Raw genomic sequence first — 27,921 nt, 5'->3', positions numbered from 1 at the left:
AAGCTTCCAGAATGCTGGGATTTTAGGAACCTGTTACACAGTTGAGGTAACACACTTTTAAAGCTCTTCCAGTCATTCAGCTAAGAATTTTTTAGCGCTACTGTGTATCAGGTTGGAAGCTTAGTTATGGCGAAACAGCTTAGAGAGAAGACTGTTCTCATGGTCTAAAAATTTACACCAGTAGCCAGACTGAGCATGTAGCGTTATTATTCAGCTTGGCCGCTTAACTTTCTTTGAATTGTCAGAAATTGCTAGAAATTTGAGTGGTTTCCATTTATACATTCAAATGCATTCTTTGTAGGCAGGGGGAAAATCTTATTTTTTAAACCATGAATTTTTCATCCTATTAACCAGAGGCTCTTAGTTATTTAATAAGAAACAAATAGATTAACTTGATTGAAAGCAATGTGCTTCCAAAAGTTATTGTCTGAACCAAATCAGTGACAGTGTCCTATTCAAAAGTCATTTTTCTTAGTTGACCTTCTTTGTGCTGATGCTAGATCCACAGAAATAGTTTGTATTGCAAGACAAATACTAATGAATAGATTCCTGGAACTCTGGCATGACAGTCTATACATTCCCTGAGTTTTGCTTCAAACATTGATGAAATTCATTCTTGACTGGGTAGTGTAGTGCCTTCTGTAAACTGCACCTTGGGTTAGGATTAACTTAATCATTTCTATGGGTCACAATTTGGTCAGACTAATCAGGCCTGGAAAATCAATTCCTTAGTCTATTGGTAATCCATATTGAAGATTTTAATCTCCAACAGTTGGTAACCCATTCCCACATGTCTTAAGAGTTTGCAACTGCAAGTGTACAGTGTAGACATTTTTAAAGTCACATATGTAGGGAGTTAATGTTTGTGGAAGAGATATATATTCTTTTTAAAATTCACTTTGAATAGAGTTTGCTTTTAATACGTGAAAATTTGTAGTATACTTGAATGGTATTAACACAGAGAAAAATCTTAGCAGAGAGATCTAGAACATAGTTCTCAGGCAGGGTGATATCCCCAGGAGATATTTGACAATCTCTGGTGACATATTTGCCTCTTACAACTGAGAGGGAGTCTTTTGGCTTCCAGTGTGGTAGAGACCAGGAAGCTATGGAATGTTCTGCAAGCATAGGGCAGCTCCCCTCAGCAAAGAGTCACCTGACCTTAAATACCACTAATACTGAGGCTGAGATACTCTGACCTACAGAGAGTACTTGTGAAGGTAAGACTGACCTGGGTAATTTAGTTTTTAAAAATCCTATGAGGGGCTGGAGAGATAGCTCAGTTTATAAAGCATTTGCCATGTAAGTGTGAGGACATTAGTTTGATCCCCAGAACTCAAACACAAAAATATCATGGCACAGGGGTTAGAAAGATGGCTCAGGTTAAGAGCACTGGCTGTTCTTCCCAAAGACCTGGGTTCAAATCCCAGTACCCACATGGCAGTTGACAACCACCCACAACTCCAATTCCAGGGGCTCTGATGCCCTCTTCTGTCCTCTGTGGGCATTGTGAGACATGGGTGCACTTACATACATGCATGACACTCATACACATAAAATACACATAATACATTTTTTTAAAATCATGGCACAGTGGTCACAGCTATAACCAAAGAGTTGGGGATGAGAAGACAGAGGATCCCTGGGCCTCCCTGGCCAGTTGTCTATCCAAATTGGCGAGGTCTAAGTTCAGTGAGAGACTCTGTCTCAAAAATAGAGCAGAGAGGGCCTAAGGCAGACACCTGACACCAATCTGTCCTCCACACACATGCACACATGCACCTACACCCAAAAGTGCACATACATGAACACACACACACACACACACAACACACACGCACAATCCTAGGAAATGAAGCGATAAAATAATGGCATTTAAGGCTGTGGGCATTACGATGAAAATTCTAGAACAAAGTCTAATCTCCCTGGTGCCAGGCATATGCCTTAAGGTAAGTTTCTTACACGTGCAATCCTGTTGTTTGCTTCTATTCTGGTGTTGGGAACAGTATTAACATGTAATTACTGTTGTGCACTTAAAGTGCTGTCATGCGTGCAGGCTGCTTTGTGTGTTCTTGACGTATGTAAACACCTCAGAGGTTGACGGCTGCTGTTTATCAGTTCTCTAGCTAGCCTCTGGGCCACAGCTTTCAATACTTCTCACCGGGTGTGCAGCTCTTGTGTGGTCAGCTCCCACCTACACGATCAACATCACACTAGGAAACCAACAAGAGTGACTTCTACAGTGTCCTTAAAAGGTAACATGGCTTCTTTAAAAAAATAATCCGTCAAAACCAATTAGTGCCGCCCTTCTGCATGTGGGTACAGGGCCATCCACTAGAACATGGGCATCATACCAGGGACCACACCCATGAAGAGAAATGCCTTTTCCAACAGCCACCAACTGCCAATAGAGCCTTAGCTAGGAGAGGGGCCTCATAAGCCACCCTCCCCACATCCATACTGAACAGTTGACTGGATCGATCTTGTGTAGACAGCCCCAGCTGCTGTGAGTTCAAGAGGGGGATGACGCTGCTTCACAGCAGTCCTGATCCTCTGGCCTTACAAGTTTTCTTCCCCGTCTTCCACAATGTTTCCTAAGCATGTGTGTGTGTGTGTGTGTGTTTGTGTGATATTCAGCATCACTTGCTTTTAAATAAAGTTTTATTAGACATTCATTGCTGCTGTGAATTCTGTCGCTGTCATCAAACAGTTTAGAAAGGCTGTTTTAGTTTTTTTTAACTTTTGTTAATATTTGCTGGAGAAACTTTGTACCTAAGTGATAGGTACAACTCTTGAGTGATCCTGTATCAATGGCATGTATTTCCCCAAAGGGCTTGTCCTGAATCGGGACCCTGTGACGGCTTTCTGAGGACAGTTTGCTGTAAAGAGCTGTGGCTAACATTGACATCATGGTTGCTAACCTGCCTTTTCCCATTATTGACATAATCTTTACAAAAAATTTAGAACTCCGGCTTTGAAGTTGATAAGTTTTGAAGGGAAAGAGTCCAAATCTCGCCTTTAATTCCCAGACTATAGAAATCAGGGAAGGGGGAATAAACTAAAAGACAGACATGGAAATGAGAACAGGAAACACAGCTTCCACGCAGAGCATGTGCTGCTCTTACAAGGACACAAGTTCACCTCCCAGAATCCACATCACATTGGGCAGCTCACAACCATCTGTAACTCCAGTTCCAGGGACTCTAACACCCGTGCCTGCTGCACTCATGCGTACACACACACACACACACACGTTTTAAAAAATTAAAACAAGAAATGAAAGTACCAATCATTGAAACACAAGACCTAAAGCATTGGTCTTTGAAACACTGTAGTCAGAAAGCTTTACAATTTTTTTTAAAGTAAAGAAAGCATTGAAATGAATGCTAAGAATGAAAAGCTTACCATTATAATAGATTTTTTAGATATATCTTATTTATTATTTTTCATGTGTATGAGTATTGCCTGCATGTATGTAAGTGTACTCATGTTACGCAGTTCCCATGGAGGTCAGAAGAGGGCGTCAGAGTCCCCTGGAACTGGAGTTATGGATGTTTGTTAGCTGCCATGTGGGTGCTGGGAATCGAACCCAGGTCCTCTGCAAAAGCAGCCAATTTTCTTAACTGCTGAGCCATCTCTCCAGCCCCTAGTAAAACAGAATTTTTTTTTTTTTGGTCTTTTTGAGACAGGGTCTCCCTGTAGCCCCAGCTGTCCTGGAATTCACTATGTAGACCAGGCTGGCCTTGAACTCACAGAGATCCGCCTGCCTCCGCCTCCCGAGTGCTGGGATTAAAGGCGTGCACCACAAACCACAAGAGAATACACAGAACAACTCTGTGACAGTAACTTTATAAATCCAAGGCTGATAATTTTCTAGAGAAAAAAAAAAAATGAACTGACTTACTGACCCACAAAGAAAAAGGAAATCTGCAGGTCCCAGACCAAGGCTGACTGGACTGGTACATATGCTGCCTACAGAGGCCTTACACTGGATTCAATGTTTGGCTACTCCCATATCAAAACACTTAATTTTTTAAAAATATAGGGCACACACCTTTAATCCCAGCACTCGAGAGGCAGAGGCAGGTGGATCTCTGTGAATTCAAGGTCAGCCTGGTCTCATAGCAAATCCAGGCCAGCTGGGGCTACAGGGAGACCCTGCCATTCATTTTGTCCTGGGCATGCAGATTATATAACTAGTTCTGTCCATCCCAGTGCAGTTTCATAAGTGAGATTTACACATGTGTTTTCAGGTACAGATCATTCAAAAACCTTTCTGAAAACAGAAAAAGAAACAAGTCACTAAATTTGATTTACAAGATCAGCATCACTTTGCAAACTTCTTCATGAAAAATGCCATGTAGAAATTTGTGGGAAAAGTGTGATCTCGTTAGACTTGTCAGAATATTTACCAAAGCCACTCATTTTGTTTTAAATATTTTATTTATTATTTTTATTTCATGTGTATGAGTGTATTGCCTGCATGTATGTAAGTGCACTTGTGTCAGGCAATGCCACAGAGGCCAGAAGAGGGCATCAGAACCCCTGGAACTGGAATTACAGTTGGTTGTTAGCCACCACGTGGGTGCTGGGAATCGAACCTGGGTCCTCTGCAAGAGCAGCCAGTGCTGTTAACCAGTGAGCCCCACTTACCAAGTTTTATGTTGACCTACATAAACGAATTGTTCTCTCTGCAATGGGGTTGTTTTCTGACTTTCTTTCTCTGGCTCCAACAAGGACATGCTGGACCAGCTCTTCCTCAGTTCATTCTGGATCAGTTGATGAGTTAACGATTATAAGCTTTTCCGGCACTTGTCGACTTTTACAGTCTTAATATGAATTTTTTTCCAGGTCACTTGCTAGTGAACCTTGGAAAGCTTTGGCAAGTTGACTTATTGCTTGTCCAAAGTAGGATTCAGCGAAATTTTCCGGAAGCGCTAACCAATGCAAAAGCTATGGAAGTCTGCGTGGGGCTCTCATTCAGAACTACACTTCATTCTACTGTTTCCATAGCTCTGGTCCAGCCACCCCTGCACCTCTAAAATCATGAGCTAATCATGTGCTTCCCATTTATGACTTCAGTAGTACATTTGATTTAATAACCTGTGTCTGTTTTTGAGTGAAAACCCAAACCCAGTTCCCCGACGCCGCAAACACCACTGTGTCTTCTTGCTTGGTACCATTATTCATTTCAGTGAGAAGTGAGAAGACTCACATATGAGATTTTCGTATAGTGAAAATATTTCTGAAACTAGAAAAGTTAAAGATATTTGAGAACAATGATCTGAAATAATTTGATTTAGATACCTATTCTTTAGTGAAATTATATGCAAGAAAGAAATTCTTTCAGGGAATTTAAAAAAAAAAGAAAGACAACTGTCCAGGCTGGGTGTGGTGGTGCACACCTTTAATCCCAGCATTTGGGAAACAGAGGCAGGTGAATCTCTGTGAGTTTAAAGCCAGCCTGGTCCACACAGAGAGCTCCAGGCCAGTCAGGGCTACATAGTAAGTCCCTATCTTAATAAAACAAAACAAAACAAAAAATCTCATAACCTGAGAGTTTACTGTCCAGCAAGTAGTGAAGTCTGTTAAAAAACATGTGTTTGGGGGACTGAAGGTACGACTCAGTGGATAAGAGCACTGGCTGCTCTTGAAGGGGACCTAGGTTTGGTTCCCAGCACCCACATGGCAGATAACAACCATCCCTAACTCCAGTTCTAGGGGATCCAACACTCTCTTCTGGCCTCCATGGACACTGAACATACATGGTGCACTTATATCCATGCAGGTAAAACACTCATACACACAAAATAAAAATAAGCCAACCTTGGTGTTGCGTGCTTGACAGGGTGAGGCAGAATCACAGGTTCTAAGCCAACATGTGCGACATATTATCTCTGTCTTTACAAAAAAAAAAAAAAAAAAAAAGGACGGGGACTGGTAGATATATATCGTATGAATTAATGCATAATTCTGTTTAAATTAATATATAGTACTGATTCTAAGGGCTAAATCAGGACTATTAGGTTTGTCATTTTGGGGCGTCCCTTCTGGAAAGAAGGCCACCTTCTGATTTTTACCACAGGAGCCTCTCAACAGAGGAAGTTATTGTATTCATATCCTAATCACCAAACAGCTCACACTTTTGACTTTTTTAAAATCGGTTAGAAGCAAGTCATACCCCATTCCTACACTTAAGAAGAGGGACTCGACACATAGACATAGTGCCCTCCCCAGTTGGACGTCCTGAGTTTACACCCTGGTCTCCTCACATACCAGGTCCACGAACCACATTATGAATCTCAAAGCCCCAGTTTCCTCACCTATAAAATGAAGAGTTTCTTTATGGCTTCATCATGACATTGTTCAATTCCAGTGCCTCCTGATCTCCTTGCATTCTTGGGTCACTTTCATATTTTTGTCAACTTGCACACCGCCTAAGAGATTATCCAGTATTTTAATTGAATTGCCATCCCTTTATAACTGAAATCAGTTTTAACTTAAAGTTATTAATAGCATTAGAAATTTAAAAAGAACTACTGTTACCAAAACTTAATTGCAAACACAGACATAGCTAGACTGAAGGTTGTTTGTATAGCTCTAAAATACACCCTGGGTAACCATCATCTCTTCTCTGTTGGGACTCTTGTGGACTCCGAAGTTTTTCCCAGAGCTGCCTTGGTAAGTCTCCATTCCCTCACCTCCCTGTGCTCCATGATCTCAGGTCTGCAAGACCCTAGGACACTCCTGAGAACTTTCCCAGCCCCACCATCGTGTGCTCCCTTTCCCACACCTTGCAATACCCCTCATCTCTGCTCTGTTAGGAACTTTCCCAGACATGCCTTGATGAAATCTCCTTTTCCACACTGTGCTGGACAGTGTCAGTTGTCAACTTGACACACCTGGGTAGAGGGAACTTAGAGATTGGCTGTATTGGATTGACCTGTGGCCATGTTCGTGGAGGCATTTTCTTGATTGCTGAGTGATGTTGGAGGGCTCAGCCCACTGTGGATGGTGCCACCCCTGGGTAAGTGGTTCTTGGTTATATAAGAAAGCAGGCTGAGCACAGGCTGGAGGAGCAAGCCAGCAAGCAGTGTTCCTCCATGGTCTGTGCTTCAGCTCCTGCTCTAGGTTCCTGCCCTGAGTTCCTGCCCTAATTTCCTTCGATAATTTCCTTCGGTGATAAACTGAGACCTGGGAGATGTAAGATAAAATAAACCCTTCCCTCCCTGAGTTGGATTTGGTCAGTGTTTTTAACACAGCGATGGGAAGTAACAAGAACAGAAATTGGTACCACAGAGTAGGGTATTGTTGCAATGAACTTGACCGTGTGTGTCTGGGAAGATTGTGGAAGTTTTTGGAGCTTTGGACTGGAAAAGTGCTTGGAGCTCAGTGAGCTGTTATGTAAGAACTTGGAAGACAATGCTGAAAGAGGTGTAGACGCGACGAAGCCCTAGCTGGGGAAGCTTCAAAGGGGAGCAAAGACTACGAGGGCTGATTGTGTGAAATAGTTTAAATTAAGGATTTTTAGAACTGAAATCTTTAGTGATTGTTGGATAGTTGATGCTGGTTAGCTGGGGCTGAAAAATCAGCTGTGATTAAGAAGAGGCCAGCATCACGGAGGTGAAATGTTCTGGGAAGTACTTCCTCAGGGTCCGCACACAGAAGCTGTGGTCCAGAGTGGGCCAAGTCTGCAAATTAACCTAGTATCAGATCTTGGCAATGTGTAAGAGCCTCCCAGGTAGTACTGGTGTTGAGGGTGTGAAGGGGTCATGGAAAAATCTGAGGCTTGGCACTCTGAGAGGCCAGGAGAGGACGTTAGTAAAGGTGCAGCCTCAGTTGCAATGGAGACTCCAGCATCTTGGAGATGCCAGGACCAAGAGACGACCACCAAGGGCAGCAGCAGGTGTGAAGTGAAGCCAGCCTGGGTCTGCAAGATGAGTTGTGTGTGCTGTGGACAGCAGAGCCAGAGAAGTGGAGCTGCTCAAACCCTCTGGAGCCTGAAGGATTGTGTGACTCAAATGTCCAATATTGAGCTACACCACTGGACTTTGGTTTTGCTCGTCTGCCCAGTTATTCCCTTTTGAAATAAGAAAGTATTAAACATGTTTTTGATCTTACAGGAGCCCACAATTAAAAGACTTTGTATTTTTAAAAGACTTTGAACTTTTAAAGTATTTGGATTTTTAAGGACTGTGGGATTTTTAAAGTTGTACTGTTTTGCCGGGCATGGTGGTGCACGCCTTTGATCCCAGCACTTGGGAGGCAGAGGTAGGTGGATCTCTGTGAGTTCAAGGCCAGCCTGGTCTACATAGTGAGTTCCAGGCCAGTTGGGGCTACAGGGAGACCCTGTTTCAAAAAGACCAAAAATAAATAAATAAATAAAATAAAGTTGTACTGTTTTGTATTGTGATATTGATATTAATATCTTATCCTGGGGACAAGAAGTAGAAATATTGAAGTTTAATTGTGATGTGTTTGTGTGTCAAGTAGACAAGGGGTCACTTGTGCTGGATACCTTCAGTTGTCAACTTGACACGCTGGAGTAGAGGGACCCTCAACTTAGGAATTGTCTATATTGGATTGACCTGTGGCCATGTCTGTGAGGCAGTTTCTTGATTATTGAGTGATGTGGGAGGGTCAAACCCACTGCAGATGGTGCCTGGGCAGGTGGTCTTTGGTTGTGTAAGAAAGCAGGCTGAGCACAGGCCAAAGGAGCAAACCAGTAAGCAGCGTTCCTCCATGGCTGGTGCTTCAGCTCCTGCCTCCAGGTTCCTGCCCTGAGCTCCTGCCCTAACTTCCTTCCATGATAAACAGAGACCTGGGAGATGCAAGACCTGGGAGTTGTAAGATAAAATAAATGTTTCCTCACTAAGTTGACTTTGGTCAGTGTTTTATCACATCAGTAAGAAGTAACCAGAACACTTACCTCCTAGCACCCCATGATCTCAGCTCTGCCAGGACCCTGAGACCCTTCTGGGGGCTTTCCCAGCCCTGTCTTGGTATACTCCCTTCCCCACACCTCCTAGTGCCTGCCATCTCTGCTGTTAGCACCCTTGCAGACCTCCAGATCTGGGAGCTTTCCCAGACCCGCTGTAGCAAATTTCTTTTCCTACAGTCCCTGTGCTCTGCCATCTCAGCTCTGCCAGAACTCTGTGTGCTGCTGGGAGCTTTCTCAGACCTACCTGCCTTGCGCTCAGATCTGATGGAGTTACTAGGATCCTCATGCCCCAAGACGTGTGAGCTCTCCCAGCCTGACCTATCAGCCAACTTGTTCGCCTAGCAACCACCCAGCCCACCCTGCCACTCCAAAACTGAGGAGTCAATCCTAGAACTTTAGCTCAAAAGTTGTACATATCCTAAGCTTCACTGAGACCACTTCTTAAACCCCATTTGCATATCAACATAAAGTGTCCCCCAGACTGAACACCAAGCACTACTCAGTCAGGCTATAACCTGGAAAGTCGAGGAAACAGCAAACAAAGGTACAAATAACCACCCAACATAGATGAGATTGCCTGCTCATCCAAGAATCATCACCAACAGCACAAGTCCAGAGGCCTAGGTCTCATTGAAAAAAAAAAATGTATAAACAGGATAATATGCCTATTACAGAAATTAGCTCCCTCATATAATATGTCCTGAGAATGGCAACCTAGCCGATGACAGGACAAAGATTTCAAACTAGCAATTATAAATATGTTCAAGAAACTCAAAGAGGATATGAATAAAAGACTAACTGAAGGCCATGAAAACACAGTTGAATGAAATCACTAAAACAGTTCAAAGCATGAAATTAGAATTTAATAAAGAGATAGGCTCTCTGAAGAAAAGTCAAACTAAAATAAAACTTGAAATGAAAAACTAGAAACTCAAACAAAAAATCTAGAAGAAAGAAGCAAAAGGAAGTGAAGGAAATGGAACAGAGAATATAGGATCCTGAGGACAAGCCTGGGGAAATGGATTGCTCGATCAAATAAAATGTCAAACCTAACATAAGCCAGGAATGGAATATGCAAGACTTCTGGGACATTGCGAAAACCTGAACTTATAAATCATAGGCCTAGAAGAAGGAAAAGAAACCCAGGTCTGAGACACAGAAAATATTTTTAATAAAAACATAGAAGAAAACTTCTAAAATCTAGGGAATGAAATGCCCGTCAAAGTACAAGAAGTGTGCAGGACACCAAGTGGACAGGACCAGGAAAGAGAGTCCCCATGTCATGTAATAGTCAAAACTATGAATGTACAGAACAAAGAGAAGATTGTGAGAAAGATCAAGTCATGTCTAAAGGCAGGCTCTTCAGAATAACAGAATGACAGAATAACAGCTGACTTTTCAACAGAGACGATGAGAGCCAGGAGGGCTTGGACCAATGTCATACAAGTCCTGAAAGAACACAGATTACAGCCCAGACTACTACACCCAGCAGAACTCTCAGTCGTAACTGAGGGAAAAAGAAAAACTTTCCATGATAAAAACGGATTTAAGGAATTTATGTCCATAAAACCAGCTCTACAATGAATGCTCAATGGAACATTTCAGTCTGAAGAGAAGATTGAACACTCTCAAAAGGGCACAAAGAATAAATAATCCCAGAACAGCGAACCAAAAAAGGTCTAAGCAACCAGCACTACATCACCAACACAGCAGGAATTAATAAACATTGTCAATAATAACTCAATATTAATTGTCCCAACTCCCCAGTAAAAAGACACAGACTAACTGCTGGGATTAGAAAACAGGATCCATTGATTTGCTGCCTCCAAGAAACACACCTCATCAACAATGACTGGCATCATCTTAAAGTGAAAGTTTGGGAAAAAGTCTAAGCAAGTGGAACTAAATAAACAAAAGCAGGTTTAGCTCTTCTAATATCTGACAAAATTGACTTCAAACTAAAATTAGTCAGAAGAGACAGGGACAGTCATCTCATACTCGTTAAAGGAAAAATATACTAGGAAAATATTACAATCCTAACATATATGCACCACATGCAGGGACACCCAATCTCATAAAAGAAACATTATTAGATCTAAAATCAGAGAATAAATCCAACACAGTGATAGTGGGTGACTTTAGTACCCCATCATCACCAATAAACAGGTCAACCAGACAAAAATGAAATAGAGAAACCCTGGAGTTAAATGATGCTATAAATCGAATAGACCTGACAAACATTTACAGAATACTCCACCCAGACACCAAAAAAACACCTTTTTCTCAGCAGTCCATGGAACTTTCTCCTAAATCAATACATATTAGGACAAAAGCAAGTCTCCACAAATTTAGGAAAATTCAAATATCATCCTGATTTTATTTAAGCACAAAGAAATAAAGCTAGATATCAACAATCAAAATGGGGAAAGAGCACATACTCGTGAGCTAAACAGCAGCTTACTGAATGAGATTTGGACTGAGGGAGAAACTAAGAAAGGAAAATGTAAATTCCTAGAATTGAATGAAAATAAAAACTCAATAAAGGTAAACTGTTATCATTACATAGCTACAGGTTTGATTTCCCCAATACATTGTATTCTTGGCAAGCAACTATAAAACACAGGCTAACTATCACATGATCCAAACTGTCAGATATCCACTGCTTCCAGTAGACTGAACCTGGTAAAGGAGATCCTAGGGAAAAACACTGAGGAAACACTAACAATAAATGAACCAAAAAGGGAATTCCATTCATTAAAAAGAAAACAAATGTAACGGTATTATGTACAATGAATATAAATGATGAAAAAAAATTGAAAGACACATTTTTTTAAGAGAAAAAAGTAAAACAAATGCAGGCGAATAAAACAAAGCATTCCTGATTCAAGTGTGTGAAGCCAGCTTTTGGCTTCCTATTGATTCTGGCCCGTGGCCTCTCTGCTCACAGTCTGGGCTCCCCTTCACCGCATCATTCTATTCCAGGTTTGCAAAACCATCACGTCTTTTCACTAGGGCAAAATGAATTTGGCAGGAAAAGGTTTCTGCTGTGCAGCTGGAAGCCACTGGATAGCACTGGGACTTGGGAGCCGATGCTACTTAGGAGGCCCAGGCACAAGGCACAGGGATTATTGTGAGTTCTGCCAATATTGCTTTGCTGATAAAGGGAGCCTGGCAGTCAGAACAGATGTGGAGCAGCGATAAGTGATTCTGCTGTTTCAGTCAAGGTCCAGCTCAGATTAGAGAGAAGTCAACACATTGGCTTGAACCGGAAGTGGAGGCTGTGCTTTCAGCCTGCCAGTTTATCTGAAACACTTCCTGATAGATTCATTGACCCACTTAGCCACTTAGGAACTTTGAGTGCCACTGAATGTGGAAAAATGAGCGAGCACTGGGGAGTCCAGGGTGCGAGCCCAAGGTTTCTGCTTATTGTATTTCTCTGAGCAAAATCTTTAACGTCTCCAAACTGTTGAAAATATAAACTTGAGAGGAAGTCAGGGGACATGGGAGGAACTGGTGGGATGGGGGGGGGGGCTAGAAATGATGCAGAGACGATCCTCACATATGAAATTCTCAAAAGTAAAAGAATTAAAATTAAAAAATAGAACTCTAGCTTCTTGGCAAAGCTATATGAGGAATACTTGAGGCAAGGTATAGGAAGGTTCTAGAACATTAGAAGATGTCAGTTACCTTAACTAATGTCCTACTTTTCCTGTTGCTCTGATAACATACTCTGACAAAAATAATTTAAGGGAGAAAGAGTTTATTCTGGCTCACTGTTCAAGGGATAGTCCATCAGAGTGGGGAAGTTAAGGTACTGGAAGCTTGAAATTGTTGGCTACATTATGTCTACAGTCAGAAGAGAGTGATGAATACATGCTGTGGTTCAGTCCCTGTCCTGGTTAGCATAAATACCATGACCAAAAACAATTTGGGGAGGAAAGGGTTTATTTGGCTTACACGTCCATGTCACAGCTCAGCATCGAGGGAAGTCAGGTAGAAAGCGAGGCAGACACCATGGAGGAACACTGCTTACTGGCTTGCTCCCCCTGGCTTGCTCGGCTGCTTTTCTTATACAGCCCAGGTCCACTGACTCAGGAATGACACCTCCCACAGTGGGCTGGGCCCTCCTACTTCCTACATCAATTAACAATTAAGAAAAAGAGAATGCCCTACAGACATGCCCACAGACCAGTCTGATGGAGGAAATGCCTCAGTGAGATTCCTATTTCTCTTAGTTTGTGAAGAAATTGCTTCCAGGCGTGAAGTGTTTCTGTGATCATGTTGGTTTGGGGACAATATGGAAGACTTTGGGCTAGAAAAACAGTTGAATGCTGTAAGCAGACTTTAGTAGGTCATGCTAGTAGGAGCCTAGACTATAGAGGCCCAGCTCAAGTTTCAGAGGAAGCAACTGGGTAGAGGCTATTCCTGTGATATTTTGACAAAGAATCTGACTGCTGTCTGCCTACATCCTAAGAACTTGCCTGAGATTGAATTAAAAAGCAGTTTCTTTGGAAGAGGGAATTTCAAGACAACTTAATGTTGAATCTGATGTACACAGAAACATAAGGGATTTGGGGGCAGACAACCTGACCTGGCATTCCAGAGATGGCTGTCTAATTGATTTGTTCCTGGTATCCTGGGAGCAGACCGCCTCCTCAAACCTCCTATCTGTGGGCCCTTCTCCCCATGTTCTTCTCCTAGTAGCTGGCCCCTGTACTCCTCAAAGTCAATCCTTGGACTGGTCTTGCCATCGTACTGGGATACAGTGAGAGCTAGCAGTATCTGGTAGTGCATCCCCCTGATGCAGCCTGAATTGCAAGACTGTGAGAGTTTCACTCATTCCACGATTACTGTCTTTCAGGTCTTCCTAGGAATGACTTCCTCAGCAAGACCTGGTTGCAGTGTCAGCCTCCACAGAAGCTAGGTCACTGAGGAAGATTCCTTCCGGTAGCTAGAGCTGGGCTCCCCATAGTGCATGGGAGGGAGGAAGACAGCAGGGAGGCCTGCAGGTGTGTCTGCCCTTGAAAGGACAGTGCTGAAGGAACAGAAGAGCATGGCAGAAAGCTGTGTGGTCAGAGCCCAGAGGCACTGGGGGTTGGATGATGTGGGCTAAAGCTTCCGGTTCTTGGGGCCATACTTTAGGGGGCATAAAAGCCCAATTTGCAGAATAGGATCTTTATGTCAGAGCGGTGGGGAGCCAGCCACAAAGTTGGACTGAGACAGAGTCAGGATAGGGATTTGAAAAGAGCTGGGCATGGTGGCACACAGCTGCAATTCCAGCACTTGGGGGGTGGATACAGGAAGATCAAGAGTTCCAGGTCAAACTAGGCTACATGAGACTCTGGAGAGAGAGGGTTTATTAATAAGCTTCAAATAGTAGGAGTGAAGAGAGAGAGAGAGAGAGAGAGAGAGAGAGAGAGAGAGAGAGAACAATTCTGCAAAAGACAGAAAGACAGATTGGGGAGATAAGAATTGATGAGCTCTGGTGGTTACTGAAGTGATCTGGGAGAGAGATATTGGTGGCAACAGCCAGCTTGATTGAGATGAATTGAATGTAAACTGTTCTCTGTTTCGTTCGTGTGTTTGAATACTTTTAAAGGTAAGGTCTATGTGGAGGAAGTGGGTGACTGGGGTGGGGGTGGGGTCTTAGGGCTTGTAGACTGGCTCCACTTCCTGCTGGATCACTTTCCACTTTCTGGTCTGCAGATATGCGAGCCAGTAGCCTCCTGGTCCCCCTGCCCCAAGCAGTCGCTCCTGCTGCATGCCTTCTGTGTCATGATGGACCATACCATCAAAGTGTGGGCCGGATGAGTCCTTCATCCAGTTAAGTTGCTTCTTATTGGGCATTTGGTTACAGTGATGGTGCAAGTAACTAATACTGTGACAGTAGAGATAAGAGCAAATGGACTTCAAAATAGTTAAAAAGAAAAAATTGGAAATTTATTTTGTGAGTCAAATAATTATCTTTCAGCAAAACTGGCACTATCAAAATATAATTTTTATAAGGCTTATTAAATGGTCACACAAGGGACTGGAGATATGGCTCAGAAGTTAAAAGCATGGGCTGCTCTTGCAGAGGACCTGGGTTTAGTTCCCAACATCCACATGGCACCTAACAACCATCTGTAACTCCAGTTCCAGAGGATCTGACGTCCTCTTCTGACCTCTGTGGGTATTGTATGACACAATGGGTGCACTTACACATATGCAGGCAATATACTGATACACATAAAATAAAAATAATAAGTAAAGTATTTTAAAAAATAAAAAATAAATGACCACGCAAAATTTTCTATTAGTAAGACAGAGTTTGAATTTTTACAAAATCATCATATGAAGCACAATGAAAAGAAAAACAAACTCTCAAATATTAAAAGCTTTTATTATTACTTTCAAATAGTTCAAAGACATAAAAATGGAGGCTGCAGAGAGGGCTCAGTAAGTAAAGGTACTTGCTGCACAAGCCTGATACTGAAGCTTGATCCTGGGGACCTGCATGACAGAAAGAGAGAACCAACTCCCCCAGGTTATCCTCTGACCTCCACATGTGTGCATGGCAGGTGCCCCTCCCCCAAATAAATAAATAAATAAATAAATAAATAAATAAATAGTGTAATAAAAATTGTAAGATAAACACACACAAAATGAATTCTGACAACATAGGTGGATTTATTTATTTTATTTTTTACTTTTTGGCATTACTAGGGGTTGAACCCAGGGCCCCACATCCCCTCAGCAAATATTCTTGGCAATGAACTACATTTCCAGCCTCTGGATTTATAATTCTAAAAATAATTTTATAGGGAGGAGAAACCATTACCTATTTTAGCCATATGTACATATTCATTCAAATACAGATATAAATGTACATCTCAGAAATATTTTAAAAACAATCTAAAAGGGAAATCTTATCAAATATACAGAAATACACATTATATACTTTTTATAAAGAGAAACACTAGCAAACTATACACAAATAAATCATATGTAAACATTTCTTAAGTTTTGTAAGCATTGCATAATCTATGCGTTTTGCATGTATCAAATCATGTTTTCCCAAGGGATTCAAATAACATAACAGAAGTTGTTTTGTTAACCTCTGATGTATGTATACTTTACCATCGTCACTTTGAATAAAGAAATTAACACATAGGAATTCATCTTCTTAAAGTCGCAATGAATATTTTTAAGCTGTGACTAAATTATAGTACATAATCCTGTACTGCAAATCCTAAATTAGGAACCATATGTCTTTATATAAAAACATGACTAAATCAAATTAGCATTAGAACACACAACCACACCCACATATGCACCCAGATTCAAGTACATATGCCAACACATGAATAGCTTAGAAACTATTGGTCTGTCCATTCACACCCTAATGCCATAGACAAAATATCAATGAAATAGAAAATTACAAAGTCTCTCACACAAATGATGCCACAAGAAATCACTTGGGTATTCTTTTTTAAATATTTTTATTTCTTATTTTTATTTTATGTGTATGAGTGTATTGCCTGCATGTATGTGAGTGCACCCATGTTGTGCAATGCCGCAGAGGTCAGAAGACGGCTTCGGATTCCCCTGGAACTGGAGTTAAGGATAGTTTATAGCTGCCATGTGGGTGCTGGGAATCGAACCCAGGTTCTCTGCAAGCACAGTCAGTGCTCTTAACTGCTGAGCCATCTCTCTAGTCCCAACTTGGGCATTCTTAAATAAGGAGTCCTGACTTCATTAAAGAACTTGTTAAAATAGAGAGTCTCTAATTTCCCAATGGTGTTTCCCTCTTATAAGCAGGAAAAAGTTTTATGAGGGCCTTTAATTAACATTTAGCCTTGTTTATATCACTAAGCTGACACTTCCTCAACTATTAGATGAAAACAGTTATAAATCAATGGATTGTCAGTACTAACCTGATTCCTGGACAATTGAGCTGTAGTAGGCCTTTTCTTATGAAACATAAATGAGATTTAAAGGTTCAGCAGTGGACTTGGGGCAGGTGCAGAAACGTTTAGCAGCCTTTGCTAGATGCACTGACTCAGCCTCCAGTTGACATGGAAGATAAAGAGGCAGCGGGTGCCTGAGCAGGCTCATGACACCGAGTAAGCGGAAACTGGCAGTGTGGTCTAAAAGGAGCCTGGAACCCCACACTCCATGTGCTTCCCTGAGTTGATGATCTTAGTAAACACCTTGTCTAGATAGTAGCTTCTAGAACAGTTGTACAGAAGGCAGCGTGGTTCACGCTCTATAGGTTGTTGCATGCTCTGATCCTTGAAGTCTGCTTCCCAGGAATACAGACATCATAAGCACTGTACTTGAAGGAAGGAAACATCACTCATCTTGATCTTGGTGAAAAAAATACCTGGAAAATCAAACATATACCCATTACATATCACAAAAGTATATTTCAACAAGAGGAATTATTAGCAAAAAATACTAAAATTACAATGTTCATGGGCTGTGGACAAAGTTGTCGTTCACTGTGTGAGAAATTCTGGCCTTGCTGAGGTCTGGGGTGCTCATAATTAAGCCACAATTCTTACATTGTCCCCCTTTATCTGGATGCTGAGAATTTGATAGATTCTTGATTGTTACCAAATACCTGGGCAGGAATGATAAAATGATTTCTTGGGCCTCCCACTTAGAACCTTCATCAGTAACTGTGCATTCCTCTCAACAACCCATCCACTCCAGCTGCTCCATCCCTTGTGGCTGGAGAGCAGCTGACCCTGAGCACATCCCAATCTGTTGGAAGGCAGATTGACAGAGGCTGGCTTTGAACACAGGCACTTGACTGTCAAGGTACAAGCTGGAGACGTCATTCTTTCACACAGGTGATGAAGCTTTCTTGGGCTTATGCTTGGTCACCCCAGTAGTTCTGAGTCCATTTGAATGTGCATTAGGAGAAAACAACTAGACTTATAAATTCATGTTTTATTAAAGAAATGATTTCTTATCTCAGGACCAGAGTGGTATATTGGGTCCAAGTTAATAGACAATAGTTCAGTAATTTAGAAAAAGAATAATTGGTATTAGATATATAAACCTATATCTACATGTGGATATGCACCAACTCGCACACATTGTGGCAGGGACAGGAGGACACTTCCACTGTCAGACAGTTGTTCAGTGACATACTGCAGTGTAAAAGTACTGTACTGTATGCAATTCAGGTTGAAAACATACTTATATGTCATTACATTGCATGCGTTTACATGCCACAAACCAAGGCACAAGGACCAAACGGCACCCTTTGTAAAACAATCTGTCTATAAACTTTTATTCAAACACAGTCTTGGTAGACAGAATCATAGCTCTCCAAAAATGTCAGAGGTTAACCTAGTCCCCAGAACCAGGGAACATGCTACCTGACCTGGCAAAAGGGACTTTGCAGTTATGATTAATGACCTTGAGATGGGGAAGTGAATCTGGGCAATGATTTGTCAGAAAGGGGGCATAGGGAGGAATATGGGTCAGAAGCAGGAGAGATACTTGGTCTGTGGTTTCTGGCTTTGGATAAGGGAGGAGCCAAGAACCAAGGAACACGAAACAGTCTCTAAATTCAGCATATAGCACAGTAAAAAGTGACATCAGTCCTCTAAGCATAAGGAACCAAATGCTGCCAACAGCTCAGATTATCAAGGGAACACGTTGTCCCCTAGAGCCTCCAGAAAGAAATGCAGCTCTGCCAATACTTTGATTTTAATCCAGGAAGGAGTACTGTCAGGACTGGGGAGATAGCTCAGTTGGTAAAGTCATACACCTGAGTTTAAGCCAAGCCTCAGGACTCACATTTAGAAAGCCAGGTACGATAGTCTATATGGTAGCTGAGCCTCAAGGCAAGGCCCAGGTCAATGGATACCTTGCCTTCCCCCACAAGAAAAGAGAAAAGAAAAGAAAAGAAAAGGTAGAGAGGACCTGAGGAACACTCCCCGAGCCTCTGGCTTCCACATGCACACACACACACACACACACACACACACACACACAAGCACTGTGAGACCTCTGACCTCCAGAGCAGTAGAACAATAAGTCTGTGTTAACCCACTGAATTTTAATGATTTGTTTAATGGCAGTGTTAGCAACCTGATACAACAGTCTATCCATTCGCTATGACTGCGGTTCATTTTTCAAGGCAGACTTAACAGGAGGTGACAGAGACTCTTTGGTCCACAAAGCCCGACATATTTGCCAGCTGGCCCAGCACAGCATTCATGACACTCTGCTTTCTACTCACAAGCCAGCAGCCAGCAGTGGCTGAGCACTCGTTTGTGGCTAAGTGCTGTGCAAAGTATTTAGTGCCCAGCTCTGTGCTCTATGATTGGTTTTATTTTGGTTTCCAGTTTACAAATGAAATAAATGGAAGTAGGGAGGTTGTCCTAGTTTGTTCTTCATTGCTGTGACAAAACACTCTGACCATGACCAACTTGGGGAAGAAAGGGTTTATTTGTCTTACATCTCCCAGGTCACAGTTCATCCGGGAGCCCAAGGTAGGAACTCAGGGCAGGGACCTGGAAGCAGGAGCTGGAGCACAGGCCACAGAGGAACGCTGCTTACTGGCTTGCTCCCCTGCCCCCTGCTCAGTCTGCTTTCTTATGCAACACAGGCCCACCTGCCCACAGTAGGCAGGGCCTTCCCACATCACTCATCAAGAAGATGCCCTTCAGACATGGCCATAGGCCAGTCCAATAGAGGAAATTCCCCAACTGAGGCTCCCCCAACCCAGGTGTGTCAAGCTGACATTAAAGCTATCCAGCACAGAGCTTAAGTAAGTCCTTAAGTTCAGCCAGAGAGACAAAGGTAGGCAGAGATTATCAGCTGAGTCTAGGCTTGGCAAGATGGCTCAGTGGTTAACAGCGTTTGCTGCAGAGGACTGCTGATTAGTTTCCAGCACTCACATCAAATGGCTCACAATCACCTGTAACTCCAGCTCCAGGGGATCAATGCCCTCTTCTGCACCCTGTGGCTGCCCACACTCATGTGGCACACACACACATACACACGCACACATATATACACACACATACACACATACACAAAGTTTTAAAAATATTTTTTAAAAAAGAAAAACAGGGACTGGAGAGTTGGATCAGTGGCTAAGAGCACTGGTTGCTCTTGCAAGGAATCAGGTTTGAGTCCCAGCACCCACATGGTGGCTAACAACCATCTGTAACTCCAGATCCAGGGGACTCTGATACCCTCTTCTGACCTCCTCGGGCATTGTACAACATGGGCGCACTTACATGTCTGCAGGCAGTACACTTATATACATGAAATAAAAATATCAAAGAAGAAAAAAGAAAATTGAGTCTATCTGACGTCTAACTGCCTTGCAAGCTTGGCTCAGTCCTGGTCATGTGAAAAACCTTGCAGAGGGCAACAGGCACCCCGATGCTCACCTGAGCATCCTACCGTGGGCAGAACGCAATGGGGAGCTCCCGGCTGGGCACCAGGATACCCAGATGCAGCACCTCTACAGACTCAGTGTCGGTAGCCACAATGTTATATTTGCGAATGATCTGGAACACACATAGAAAAAGCAGAATTAACCCTTTCTTTTCCTGCTTTGTGAAATACCCCAGAACATGGTTGTAGAAACCCAGTAAGGATTTTACCCAACAAAGAGCCAAGTGGAGCTGGAGCTCAGCCAGCCGACGTCCGATACACATTCTCTTCCCAAGGCCGAAGGGAAGGTGTGCAAAGGGGTTGATCTTTTTCTCCCTTTGAAGCCAACGTTCAGGTCTAAACTGATTACAGTCTTCAAAATTGTCTTCACTGGAACCCAGCACCTGGGTATTTAGCATTAATACTGTCTAAAGACACAGAAAGATGTCACATTTTAAATAACCAGAAGCAAAATTCAGAAGTGATCAGTTTACAAATATAAAACTAATCCACCAAAACATAATAATGATGATTACCAACATCCACTGAATGCTTACGACATGCCGTGGAACAAACAGGTGCAGAATACATACATTTCTTATGTATGCACATGTGTGTGGTACATGCACACATGATGTCCAATGTTCTGCTCTATCACTTATTCCCTTGACACAGGGTCTCTCTTAACCTGGTGCTAGGCTGGCAGCCAGAAGGCTCCAGAGATCGGTCTCTCTGTGCCCCCCAAACACTGACCCACACAGCCACGTCTGGCCTTTTACAGGGTACTGCGGATTCAAATCCATCGCCTCATGCTTATGCAGTAAGTTCTCTTACCCACCGAGCTATCTCCCTCCCCAGCTCCAGAACCCTAAATTTTTTCATTCCATCTTCACAACTTCCTCCCACCCCATTTTATAGATGAGGATGACACTCCCAGATGCTTTGGAACTCACTCAAGACCACACAGATAATAATCACAGTGGATCCACGTCTCTGTCTCCATGGCCCTGTCCCTAATTCTGTACTGAGTACCATGTCAACTATAAATCCTCTATGGGTTTCCAAAATGAATGCTGTCCTGGTAAAAAGTTTCAGGGAGATCTGATGAACATTTGGAAAATGTACCTTTCCAAATTTTGTTAGTGTATAAAATATGCAAAGTCTACTTACTCCTTTGGGCAAAGTGTATTCACCCAGAACTGTTGGCTTGTCGAGAGTCCGAGTTGTAAACGGCACACTTGGGGTAAGCCTGAAGAAACAAAGTCAAAAGTATAAGGGTGATCACAGACCACATTCTGTCTGATGTCAGTGAAACGCAGACCCAGTGAGAAAGTCAAACACTGTAGAAATTTATACTCAGACCAGGAGCGTTACCACAGCCCTGCGTAAAGAAACCCTCTCTCCTCAGTGTGTATCCCCCTTGTTTCTTTGTCTTATCACATTGGCCGTATCCCTTGTAAAAGGCCATGAGTGGCTTTTCCTGCTTCATTCTGAAGTCTGCCTTTTTTTTCTTGTAATACTTTTAAACTATCTACCTTTCATGAACTTAGCACTATTTCCTTCCAATCCAAAGATGCAAGTAGATGGGTAGCATAAGCTAAACTGGGTAGGTCATAAAAAAAAAAAAGAGGGCCACAAAGTTGGGAGGGGCGGATCTGGGAGGAGTTAGGGGCAGAGTGGAGGATGAATATGATTCAAATACATTGTATTCATGTACGAAATTCTCAAAGAATTAGTAAAATGTTATATATATATTTTTTTTTTAATTAAAAAAAACCATAACTCCAGTTCCAGGGGATCTACACCTTCTCCTGATCTCCACAGGTATTCCACAACTCAAGTGTGTTTACGTACGTGCAGGCAAAACACTCATACATGTAAAACAAATAAAAATATAAATAAATAAATTTTTTAAAAGTCCTTTAAGCTGGGTGTGGTGGTGTGCACTTTTAATCCCAGCACTCACTCAGTAAGCAGAGGCAGGTGTATCTCTGTGAGATCAAGGTCATTCTTGTCTGGATCGCGAGTTCCAGGCCAGCTAGGGCTAGAGGAAGACCTTGTCTCAAAAACAAAACAAAACAAAACAAAACAACAACAACAACAAAAAGAAAGCAATGTACTTTAAGTTCCTTTTCTGCAGTTTGATAGATGTTTATAATCAAGCAAGGGGGCCGTCTAGGAGGTACTCTTGTTATGCTTTTAAGAAAATACTTTTCTAATGATGAATTGTCAAAGAAATAAGAGAGAAGAGTTTTATAACTGGTTGGCTCAGAGGTATGTCCTTACCTCATTGATTCCTTCAGACAGGCCTTTAAATAGGGCATATTTCTTAAGTCTTCTGCCCGTGGCACCTGGTTCTCAGGCAACACAGTCTGTATTTCCTGAAGGAGTTTCTGTTGCACTTGAGGATTGCGGGATAGATTGTAGAGGACCCACATTAAGCTGTTTGCTGTCTGAAAGTCAAATAGACACAAATGTCAATCTCTGCCAGTAACTGTCCTCAAACTACCGTCTACTGATCACAAGGTCACATTACCACCACCTTCTGATTTTTTTCATGTGTCCTGATTTTCAGTGCCTTAAACAGATTCAACATAGAAAAAGTCATTTATTTCGTGAAAGTTATTAATTCTGAATAGCTTAAGGAATTACAATGGAGTCCTATAAATTATCAGCTGCCTTAGGTAGGTCATTTAAACTAGTTTGACGTAATTGTGAATAAATACATACGTATACAACTAGGTAAACAAGAGGGTTGGGGATGTGGCTTTGCTCATTTCAGGGACGTCATATTTTATTGCTATGAGTGATGTTACCACCAGGGGGAAATGGGAGACAGCCGCGAAGGCATCCAGTTCCAGTGTTCCATTTCGTTTCCTCCCTCAGACCTACCCGTGAGTTCAACAGTTAAAAGTTGAACGAGAAATTGTTGAAAGGAAAAAACAAAAATTGATGTCAAATCAAGTAAAGAAGGAAGAGTAGAAAACCTTGGAGAGTTGCTGAGAGGTATTCTAAAAATATTTTTGTAGGAACTAGGGAGATGGTTCAGTGGTTGCACACTGATGGCTCTTGCAGAGGACCTAGGTTCAGTTCCCAGCACCGACATGGCAGCTAACAATTATCCATAACTCCAGTTCCAGGGATCTGCTCTCTTCTGACCTCCATGGGCACTGCACGACATGGGTCCATTTATATACAGGCAGGCAATACACTCATATACTTAAAATAATAAAAAATAAAAATAAAAAATATTTTTGCTGAGCAAATTACATGCATAAGGTACTGTCTCTTAGGAATTTAAAACTGCTTTTGGCCACACCCTAAATTAACCACAAACATGCAACCAGGGTTTTAGACACATGCACGATGCCCTCTTAAGAACATCAAAAGATCTGCTGTGTTCCTGGCCCTCTGTTGCATGAGGGAGCTTCATTAATGAGAATCGAGATAGATGTTAGTGTTCTCGTTACCCCTTGTTCTATGTTCCATGAGTCTAAGGTGTAGAGGTTGCATTGCAGACAGCACGTACAAGACCCCTGCAAACTCCAGCAGACAAAATCCCAGCATAGAACTGGGGAAATGGACAGCAAACCCCAATCTTAGATGAAGAAATATTGGCAACTGATTATTGCTGGGTGAGGAAGAGCTGATCTCACCCAGTGAGGAACTCTAGATAGGCTGACTAGACCTCAGTAGATGAACTTGCACTGATGGATGTCTGGGGACACTAACTTGACACAATAGGCCTTAACACAAATGACAGAATGCATGAATTCCAGTGGGGGGTGTTGGGAGGGTGCCGGGGGGACGGGGATATAAAGATGATCAAGGTTGATTGAGATGCTCTGTATGAAATACATAAAAATTCAATAAATTTTTTTTAAAAAATCAAAAGAAATTCTAGTGTGGAGTTGAGCCTGCCGAGGAGCCAGTTGAGGCTTTTGTCAAAGGCTGGTGGCCTTTGCAAGAAGTACCTTTTGTGTCTTTTCCAAAAGAAGGTGAAGAAAAAAATCATTGGCAGAAGCAGCCGTCATAGCCTCGAGCCAGGCACCATTCATCAACAGTCTCATGCAGCTGGATGCTCTTAGCCAGTTCAAGCCAAATATTCCCCTAAGCCCAGAGGTTGCAGACTCAAAGGCACTGAGACCAAATGCCATGTGCCCCTCATGAAAACGCACAGAGGGCAAGTCGGGGCAGAGTCAACCGTTATTTAGTATTTTGGAAGATGGCGCCCAGGCAGGCTTCACAGTAGAGGGCTGGTGGCTTCTGCTGCAAAGAACACTGATGGAATTATTACAAGTGTTGCATTTACAGAACAGGAAGAGGGTGTAGCCTCCAAATTAGAGGGAGTCAGATGGCGCTGACTCTTCCAACGTGTCTGTCAGAATAACTGGGAGTGGGAAGGAAATGGATCAAGTGTGTAACCCATCAGAAAGTGCCTTGCCGCAAGAACCAAATAGAGCTCCAGAAGCCGGATGACTGTGGCTTTTACCAAAGCCAGGGGAGACAGTCTGGGCCCCTGGCAAAAACTGCAGCATTTGAGCTGAGGGGAAGTGGGCTGGGAAACTTCAAGGACAGAGATTGTCCTGATGTGACCTCAGGGGAGGAGACCCATCTCCTTAAATGGCCTCTTGGTGCCACTTTCCCTCGCTAAGTTCGGTCTCCACCCACCAGCCATAATCCACTTGTCTAACACAAATTGACCAGGTGATTCTCTTGCTTACACGTTCCAACGGGCATATATGTCCCTTTACACCAAAAGGTATGGAATGTCCCCAACACAGGTGTAAGAGAACCTACATGCTCAAAAGGCCCTAGCTAGCATGGACCATTGATTTTTAAATCTCCACTTTGACCATATGGCCAGTTTTCAGGTTATGTCCCTCTGTTCACCCCAGGGCCTTTGCATGTGTTGTTTCCGCTACCTTGCATGGGCTTCCATCACTTTTCCCCATCACTGGTTCCTTTGCATCTTTCCATTATTGGGGCTATTATTACCTTCTTGGAGAGGGACCCATCCCACCCCATCTCTATCTCTGTTACATTCCCCTCATGGCTTCCTTCATGATGTATACTGCTATCTGACATAACTCTGTGTGTAGCTACGTATGCTCTCCTTCTTCCTTACTAGCATCTAAGTTCCATGAGGAAGAGGAATTTGTCTCTTGTTCCTGGTGGACTTTCAGGAGCGTGGAGCAATCTCTGGCATATAGCAGGTATGCCACAGTTCTCAACCTCTTTCATTTCCTCAGTAAGCATTTATTAGCCACCGTTTGTATGCCAGGTGATCTTCTGAGTTCTGGGATCAAATTCAGATCCTTATACTCACAGGACAAGCACTTTATCCCCCAGCCATCTCCCGAGCCCTACATTCAATTTTTAAAATCCTCAATCATCTTTCCAGGGTGTGGGAACGTCACTGTTTCTGAATTCTGTAGCAGGTCTTGTTGCCTGCACTAGAGCTGTATCATCAGAGCACCTGAAGTCTCCTGACAAAGTTTAAGCACAAAGAAGCCATGCATTGTGTCTCCCATGGTGCCTACTCTGGGCCTTTTGGGTTTTGCTAGGCTAATGCTGCTTAGGGAATCCTGGTAGAAGGGATAAGTTCAGTGACTACTTAAAATTCATCATGAAATAAAATTGCACAGATGACTGTTTATTTAGCAAGGTAAGTCCCAGCCCACCCTGAACCCCAGCCCACCATGAGCCCCAGCCCACCCCACCCTGAACCCCAGTGCACCCTGAGCCCCAGGCCACACTTGCCGTTTCCACCGCAGCCAGCTGGAGCTCCGTGACAGCGGCGTACAGTTCTTTCTTGGAAAGCTGCTTGTGGCGGTAAATGTCACAAAGGAAATCTGCATCAGGCTGCTGAGAATATTTTTCTAAGCGGCTGTCGATGCAACCCTTGACTGTTACAGAAAAGAGAAACGAGAAGAGAGGGTGGAGTTAGGATGAGGAAGATAACCCAGGAAAATCGTTTTGCAATATTGAGTCTTTTCAGGGATACTGACAATTTGCTAATTAAGCTAATATTGTCTTCTTGCTAAGCTGGCAAGAATTTTTCAAGGTCACATAACTCTCTTCAAGGTCTCCTGAGTATCTTCTTAAAGTATGGATTTGGAAAAAGTCTGCATTTCTTTTGTTTGTTTCTGAGACAGTCTCACTATGTAAGCCTCGCTGGCCTGGAACTTGCTATGTAGAACAGGCTGGCCCCAAACTCACAGATATCTGCCTGCCTCTGCCTCCCAGATGCTGGGACTAAAGGCATGTACCACCATGCTTGGCCCCAAAGTCTGCATTTCTAACTAGCTCCCACGGAAATGCAGAGACTGTAATCACAGGCTGAGCAATAAAAGCTTAGAGCTTGGGAGCATCTGCAGGAGAGGGGATGAAAACTGGGCTTATGCTTAGATTCAAAACTGGGACACACATATTACTAAACATACATGCAAGTTTAGTGCCTGGGAACATTGATGATAACAGTTAAAACATTTAGCATTTATAAAATACATTCTAGGCAAGTGTTTCATTCAACTCACTATGCAAGCATTCAGACACCCAACTATGAGCATCACGATGCTGATTGTCAGGATGGCCACAGATGGTGCAGCTAGCCTCTGAGCCCCGAAGCGTGACCTAGCATGGAGTCTTGGGAAAGCTACTCACATGTGTCTCAAGGGTGGTGCTTGGGGCTAAATCTTACCATACAAATTTGTCCTAAGAATGAAATGCACACAGGCACACAACTCCTAACCTCAAATATCCCTTTGCCATGTAGTAGAAATAACCCTAACCAACAAAATATTGTCATATACCCAATGTTTATGTTTTATCAAGCCAGAACCACCAAGGTAGGAATTACTGTCATTCATCTATTTTAGAAACCAGGCGACTGAGGACGAAATAGTGGACCCACGTTGGGCTAAACCACACACATGAACCTGGAGTCTCTGACTCCAAAGTTCCTGCTTGAAGCACTTTCAGTTTGCAGAAGGGGCTAGGAAGAGCTACCCGTTGCCGTTTTCCACCTACTCTCATGGGTTTGCAAAGCTCTAGAAAGCAGGAGGAGCAATTCCACAGGAAGATGGGGATGGGTCATCCAGAAAGATCACAGCAAGGGGCTGGAGAGATGGCTCAGCAGTTAAGAACACTGACTGTTCTTGCAGAAGACCCGGGTTCAAATCCCAGCACCCACATGACAGCTAACAACTCTCCATAACTCCAGTTCCAGGGGATCAGACAGCCTCTTCTGACCTCCGTGGGCATTGCACGACATGGGTGCGCTTACCTACATGTAGGCAATACATGCACCAGAAGGTAAAGTTGTCTTCAGTAACCAGAGTCTCAAGCCAGACTAGGCTAAAAGACCGTGACAAAAAAGAAAGGAAGGAAGGAAGGAAGAAGGAAAGGAAGAAAGGAAGGAGAATAAATAAAATATTTAAAGAGAAAGAAAAAGAAAGAAAGAAAGAAAGAGAAAGAAAGAAAGGAAGGAAGAGGGAGGGAGGGAGGAAGAGAGAGAGGAAGGAAGGAAGGAAGGAAGGAAGGAAGGAAGGAAGGAAGGAAGGAAAAAAATTATAAAAATAAGATTCATT

General features: G+C 42.8%; 2 protein-coding genes across 2 annotated transcripts in view; both read right to left on the bottom strand.

Annotated features, from left to right (window-relative positions):
- Positions 1–13,735, bottom strand: part of Bcas1 (breast carcinoma amplified sequence 1) — a 172,846-nt gene extending 159,111 nt beyond the window's left edge. The window contains exon 1 of the mRNA XM_029564557.1: positions 13,603–13,735. Within this exon, the coding sequence (XP_029420417.1) occupies positions 13,603–13,735 (133 nt within the window). The remainder of the gene's footprint in view (positions 1–13,602) is intronic.
- A 3,474-nt stretch (positions 13,736–17,209) lies between these two features.
- Positions 17,210–27,921, bottom strand: part of LOC103735781 (1,25-dihydroxyvitamin D(3) 24-hydroxylase, mitochondrial) — an 18,961-nt gene continuing 8,249 nt past the window's right edge. The window contains exons 7-12 of the mRNA XM_008835172.2: positions 26,093–26,238; positions 22,616–22,782; positions 21,500–21,578; positions 20,560–20,757; positions 20,344–20,463; positions 17,210–17,306 (exon numbers count right to left, since the gene is read on the bottom strand). Of these exons, the coding sequence (XP_008833394.1) occupies positions 20,353–20,463; positions 20,560–20,757; positions 21,500–21,578; positions 22,616–22,782; positions 26,093–26,238 (701 nt within the window). The 3' untranslated portion in view covers positions 17,210–17,306; positions 20,344–20,352. The remainder of the gene's footprint in view (positions 17,307–20,343; positions 20,464–20,559; positions 20,758–21,499; positions 21,579–22,615; positions 22,783–26,092; positions 26,239–27,921) is intronic.

Source organism: Nannospalax galili, unplaced genomic scaffold (genome assembly GCF_000622305.1).
Source record: "Nannospalax galili isolate Female #2095 unplaced genomic scaffold, S.galili_v1.0 scaffold596, whole genome shotgun sequence".
In the NCBI taxonomy this organism is placed as follows: domain Eukaryota; kingdom Metazoa; phylum Chordata; class Mammalia; order Rodentia; family Spalacidae; genus Nannospalax; species Nannospalax galili.
Note: the sequence above shows the minus strand (reverse complement) of the source record. Positions and strands in the feature narration are given on the sequence as shown.